Here is a 6,283-nt window from a genome sequence, read left to right as displayed (position 1 = left end):
ATGCTACTGTTCATGGTGAGTTTTACGTCCTCATTTCACTTTTCTGCACTGTACCGCTGTACCCAACATGCACTGAGTTATTAAAGTAGTGATTGTAACAACATGTTACATGTTAGATCTCAAAAGAAAAGGTTGTTAAATGAGGTTTTGGATTTTAGATTTGGTAGGGAGCACTTCTAATACACCTTTCGTGTCCTGGCAGATGTGCAGAGCTCTGCTGGCTCTGGGACTGGTGATGCCAGGGCTCACTGCCAAGACAGAGCTACAGAAGAAGAGATACAAGCCAGTCAAGGGTGTGAAATTAATCCTGGATTCCAGTCTGATGAAAACCTCCTCTGACGTTGTCACACATTTAGACAAGAAGGCCCTCTCTCCCTGGACATACAGGTGAGCCCAGATTTACCTCAGTGGGTGTAGAGAGCATTTCACTGCAGCAGGAGGCAAGTTCGATTCCCCATCTTCTGGAGGGTTGTTTGGCATTTAAAGCGTTTGCTTAACGTCCCTCCATCTCTCCATCCCATTCCCCAGAGACATGTTTGACGAGGACCGCATTCCTCAGCGGTTGTCCCAGGCAGAGTGCATCAGCTCCTACTGTAAGTTCCCCCACGGAGGGGAGGACCTGGGGTTCGAATCCAAGCCTATCTCCTATCAGACCCTAGTCCTGCGCAGGATCCCCTCCCCGGGCCGGAGGAGACGGAATAACGGACGGACAAACAGGAACAACGTGTTCAGGTTGGAGAGTGAGATTGTAACCGTGGGCTGCACCTGTGTAGTTCCCAGTATTATCCAGCAGGATTACTACTAGCTCTCACTTTTCACGGAGAGGAAATATAGAAGAATATGGCCAGGTTTGAACCCTCTTTAGATCCTTTCTTTCCTAGCTGCCTCCTTCCTCCCTCCCTCTTTCTGAAAAATCACAGATCAAACATCCAAAAATAGATAGGGAATGTCCAGTATATGTATGTGTAGAGTATTGAAGTGATATTGGGGTATTGTCTAATAGGACATAGAGAGACATCAGAGGAAACAAGATCTTTTGACAGAAGACTTTACTGACCATGCCAAAGCAAAAACAATTCAGCCACACAGACAGCAAGTATAAATTCAACAGTACTCCCCCCAAATACAGACCGAAGGTTTCATCTGGCTTCCCATTTTAAGTTAGTGTGACTCAGGCAACCTCGCCGCCTCCCCTCCTTCTCTCCTTCCCCCCACCCATACACCTTTCTTCAGTTTTCTTCAGTCTCTTTTTAAGAAATTAAAAACAAGCATGAGACAAGGGTACATAGACACAGGACAAGCACAGCCCAGCACGCCGGTCGATGCATCCGTGAACAAAGCCCATCTGTACGTCCCCTTAAAATCACCTTCCTTTTGTCCTTTCTTAAGCTTTTTTTTTTACCTACTGTTCATGCATGTATTTACTACGACTATGTGCTTCTGATTTGTGTGCTTAAAAAATTGATGTCTATCTAAATCAGAGGGCATTTTTGTGCTGTAAGTTAAAAGTGAATCAAAATGTATTTGTAATCTTTTCTGATGATCTAATGTTAATAAAGTAGGCTGTGACAGAATTGATGACAGAACGAGTGTATTGATTTCAAGCAATTCTTTCTTGTACTCCGGCTGAAAGGACAACTTTATTTTTATTTATTTATTTTTCATTAATAATTTATTGAAATTCCTGATAAACCCTTAAAAAAATGCAGAGCATGAGTGATTGTGCATAAGATAGTTGTAGCTGGAAAAGCCTGACTTGTATGTAACACAAGTAGAATTGATGTGTACTGTTTAACGGTGTGTTTGTGTGTATGTCTTTGTGTGTGAATGTATGTGTGAATGTGTGTGCTAGCGGTTATACATCAGAGGAATAAGCACTGTGATGTACACTCTTATGGTATTGGACAGTAGTTGTAGATCTGGTGAGGTGTTATTCTGAGTCCATAGTGTTATAACCCACTTCCCCTTCCTGCACATCTATACCTGTTCCAGAATCTCTCCACACGCTGAAGTACTGCCCCCCTGCTCAGGTACCTAAACAAACCAACTATCTTTTTTTACTTTTTCATCAATGCTTTTTTAATAATGTTTTCTGCTGAACCCCATGAAATACTTAAAAGATTAGTTTCCCAACGGGAGCTGATTAGAGTTAGTTTTGAATCGTTACAGCAGAATCACCTCACACCTCATTTGTAGCTTTTTTTCTCTCTCTGTTTTCGTTTTTCTCTTTTTTTTCCTATCATAATCTCGAACTTTGCTTTTTCTCGACTCCCAGTGAACAGTCCAGCGCTCCTCCGCTCTCTCTTTCCGTCTCTCCTCTACCGACATGCCTCCTCCTTCAGCTCCTTGTTCTTCCTCACTTCCTCTGCGTGTTTGTCCTGAAAACAAACATAGACAGCAATGTAATTCACGCATATACTAGCATTAATGACATAAACCCCAGGGACACAAACTATATAAAGCCAACAAAAGTTTCATGCATATCAGCACCTCACTTGAAAGTTATTATAGATGGATGGTTGAATATCGATTACATATTTTGTGATAATTTAGATGTCTTATTGGAGGGGATTTTTGTTGTTGTTGCTGACTATGACAATGGAAAAACCACTTAGAAACCACAGTACAAAATCGAATCATTGTAAAATACATAAAAGGCATATACCTATATAAACCTGAACATAATGAAAAGTTAAAATAAAAAGGAAAAAAGAAAACCTACTTTCTCCTGCAGTCGTTCCAGCATGGCCGCCAGAAGAGCCTCCCTGTTCTCCTTGTTGGCCTCCATCTTCTGCTCCAGCTTCTCCTTGGCGTTCTTGATGAAATTGTTGTTCTCCTCGAAGGCCTTCTGGATCACTTCCCGCTCGTGCTCTCGCTTCTCTGCCAGGTGCTTTAGCAGCTCCGCCTCTTGGCACTAGGGGGCGACAGAGAGCGTTATCACTGTTGAGGTGCCCAACACATGAGTCACTACCACGCATAGTATGTGTGTGAGTGTGTGTGTGTCTGTGTATGTGTGTGTGTTTTGTTGTGTGTCTGCATAAGAGAAGGTGTCTCTTTGTGTAAATGCTTGCATACATATATTCAAAAGCATGCGCCTGTGCAAATATATATTTGATTCTCTTTCTCCTCATCACCCCTCCTCACCTTCCTCCTCTCCTCTGCGGCCTCCAGCTTCTTCTGGATCTCCTCCAGGGAGGGGTCTCTGCGCTGGGGCATGGAGGCGTTGAGCTCTGGCACGCCGTCAAACGAGGGAGGCTTGAGGATGACCTCGAAGGCCTGTCCTGAAGTCCGCTTGTTCAGCTCCTTCACCTCCACATCCTTGATAGCACACCAGCCCAGGTCCACCGCATCTGTCAGAGACCAGGCATGATACACAGTTTAGAATTTGACTTCATAGATACACAGTTCAGATATATACCTCATAGATATGCAGCTTAGACAGAGAATGTGTCTGTAGATCTACAGTAGGTCATTTGACAGCAAATCAAAATGTTACACGTTCAAATCCCCCTGCTAAATGAACACATCATTATTTGATATGGACCTCACAGATATACAGTATGTGCGTGTGTCGAATGTGTGTGTGGCCTCACCTTCTGCCTTGTATGTGGGCTTGTCTGTTGTCTGGGGATTGAGACAGGAGCAGAAGAGAGACACCAGGGGGAGCTCTTTCATCTTCTCCTTGTATGCTGCATGGTGACCACACACACCACAGTTACACACACACACACACACACCACAGACACACACACACACCACAGAAAGCAGCATTTACCAAAGAGTCATCAGAGTTTGTTTTGTCTTAGTCACGTTCAATTCCCAGGGATCTGGCATGCATATCTGCTGTTTACCTGCCAACGTCATCTTTCTCCTGTGTCTTTCACTCAAGGTAAAACCTCAGGGCCAAATACAATCCTATAGGACAAAAAAACAGTGACACGATTGTTATCATTCCCTGCATGGTGATCAGTGACAATTAGACAGACAGACGGACAGACAGAGAGAAAGAGAGAGATTGGGACCCATTCTGGACTCTCTCACTCCAGAATGTTTTCCCACCTGTCCTCATGCATTCCCTTCTGGGCTGTTTCAAGGTGCTTGCAGATACACACACCCATACACTAATACACACAGACACACACACACACACACACATACACAGAGGCCACCTGGTTCGTGTGAAAGCCACCCAGGGTGCAGACCTCCTGCAGGGTGAGCTGTTCACTCCTTGTTTGTCAATAAGAAGCCAGAAAAGCCGGCCTCCTCCCTGCTCACTCATTGAGATTCTTAGATGTCAGATCTCAGATCTCAGGATTCGGCTGTCTGAGGAGACCAACTGCCACATCCTGTGTGTGTGTGTGTGTGTGTGTCTGTGCCCTCCATCACAGCTTTTCCTTGTCCTTATCCTATTACCTAACACCAAGCAACTCTCCTCCACACACACACACACACACACACACACACACACACACACACAGGATGAACCCATTCTAAGGGCACAACATGAAACTGCAAATCACACAAAATGCAACACGATATGAGCTATAATTTTTTTTGTTTTGTAGTTATGGAGACGGGTGTTCAATTTGTACATGTCATCTACAAACGTGGGATTTGTACATTTCTCTCACATACACAGACACAAGGCTTGGCCGCATCAGATACATTATTAACTACGATGGCTGAAACGTGCAGGGAGTACACAGAGTCCTCGTTCAGCCGACAACACACTCCACACTCGCCTCATCCTCCTCATCCTCCTCCTCATCTTCATCCTCATCTTCATCCTCATCCTCCTCATCTTCACCAGTAAGCTCTTCATCACAGCACACTGAAGTCTACTCTAACCAGTCACCCACAAAGGGGTCGTTGTTCCACTGTCAGGGTTGAAGGTGCAGACTTACCCTCTCAGAGGCTCTGCTGATGCTGGTGTAGGAAGTGGTGGTGTAGATAGTCTTGGTTTTGGTGGAGGTAGTGGAGGTGGTTAAGGTCTTGGTGGGATTCAGCTTTCCTCCGTCTGCTTGCTCAGATACAGGCACCGGGCAGCATCAGCAACAGCACCACTCCTACCATATGACATCACCTTCCAGCGCTGCCATTGGTCCACAGTACTGCCAGCATCCAGCCTGCCTAGCCAACGGGAGCAGAGAGGGAGGGAGGGGGAGGGATGTTAACTCTTTGTGTTGTACTGCAGGGGGGGAAGACATAATGCTACAGTGCAGAAGCAGTCAGTGTGGGGTAACGGTGTGTGTGTGTGAGGGTGTGTGTGTGTGTGTGTGTGTGTGTGAGAGAGGGTGTGTGTGTGTGTGTGTGAGGGGTGGGGATCATCCTGCCAGGCAACACGATGAGTTCTAAATTATTCAAATCTTCGACTGTAAACAGAAGACAAAGAGGAATCCTTAAGTGTAAAAATCATATAATGTAACATGTGTGTGTGTGCATTGTCCAAAAGAAAAACTATCTCCTGTATCCTTATCATGGAGCGCAGAATACAGGTATTGAAATATACTTAATTCTTAAAGAAATGTACAAGACAACAAAATACACTTAGGTAAAATAGCAGAGTATGTTTGCTCTGCAGCAGGGTGTTCTCTGTGTGTGTGTGTGTGTGTGTGTTTGCAGACAAGCATGCCGCGTGTGTTACCGCCCTTTGATCTGCTATTCAGCTCACATCACCCCCATGATGTCACCAGGCTGTCTGAAGGCATGTGAGATGAAAGCGCAGTGTGCTTACAACATCGCCCCGAGAGACAGCGAAGGAGGGAGGAGTGAGGAATGAAGGGAGGGAGGGAGGGAGGGAGGGAGGGAGGGAGGGAGGGAGGGAGGGAGGGAGGGAGGGAGGGAGGGAGGGAGGGAGGGAGGGAGGGAGGGAGGGAGGGAGGGAGGGAGGGAGGGAGGTTGTAGGGGCAGTGAAAGGCAGTGAGAGAGACATAGAAAAAATAGGGGGTCATGTTAAGGTGTGTCCTATTATCACTTTCCACCTGCTTCCCTCCTGTCCTCTCTTCTCTTCTCCTCTACTCTTCTCCCATCCCTCTCCTCTCTCCTGCTCTTTCTTCTCCTGTCTTCCCTCTTCTCTCCATCAGCCTGACAGGAAAGATTCTCCACTGATCACACATATTCTGGAAATGAGATCACTAGGAAGAGAAAGAGAGAGTTCAGACATCAAACACATTGTATAAGAGTACATGATTTATAAAAGGCTAAAACGAGAGTTGAGATTCAAAGTGATGGACAGAGAGGACAGGACAAAAGAGGAACACCTTGGTGTTGATCTCATCTTTAC

General features: G+C 45.6%; 2 protein-coding genes across 2 annotated transcripts; one reads left to right on the top strand and one right to left on the bottom strand.

The window, feature by feature from the left end:
• On the top strand, positions 1 to 1,151 carry il17a/f3 (interleukin 17a/f3). Its single transcript, XM_084700275.1, has 3 exons — positions 1 to 15; positions 203 to 387; positions 529 to 1,151. The coding sequence occupies exons 1-3, from the start codon at positions 1 to 3 to the stop codon at positions 803 to 805; spliced, it is 477 nt and encodes a 158-aa protein (XP_084556401.1). The 3' UTR covers positions 806 to 1,151.
• Positions 1,152 to 1,207: 56 nt separating this feature from the next.
• stmn4 (stathmin-like 4) lies at positions 1,208 to 5,104 on the bottom strand. The gene is made up of 6 exons (XM_084699661.1): positions 4,905 to 5,104; positions 3,852 to 3,915; positions 3,594 to 3,689; positions 3,145 to 3,350; positions 2,723 to 2,914; positions 1,208 to 2,378 (listed from the first exon to the last, which is right to left on the bottom strand). The coding sequence occupies exons 2-6, from the start codon at positions 3,862 to 3,864 to the stop codon at positions 2,319 to 2,321; spliced, it is 567 nt and encodes a 188-aa protein (XP_084555787.1). The 5' UTR covers positions 3,865 to 3,915; positions 4,905 to 5,104; the 3' UTR covers positions 1,208 to 2,318.
• Between the last annotated feature and the right edge of the window lie 1,179 nt (positions 5,105 to 6,283).

The sequence above is a fragment of the Hypomesus nipponensis genome, chromosome 6 (assembly GCF_054491055.1).
Source record: "Hypomesus nipponensis isolate SF chromosome 6, ASM5449105v1, whole genome shotgun sequence".
NCBI classification, from domain to species: domain Eukaryota; kingdom Metazoa; phylum Chordata; class Actinopteri; order Osmeriformes; family Osmeridae; genus Hypomesus; species Hypomesus nipponensis.
The sequence above is the reverse complement of the archived record's forward strand: the minus strand, read 5'-3'. Positions and strand labels throughout refer to the sequence as shown.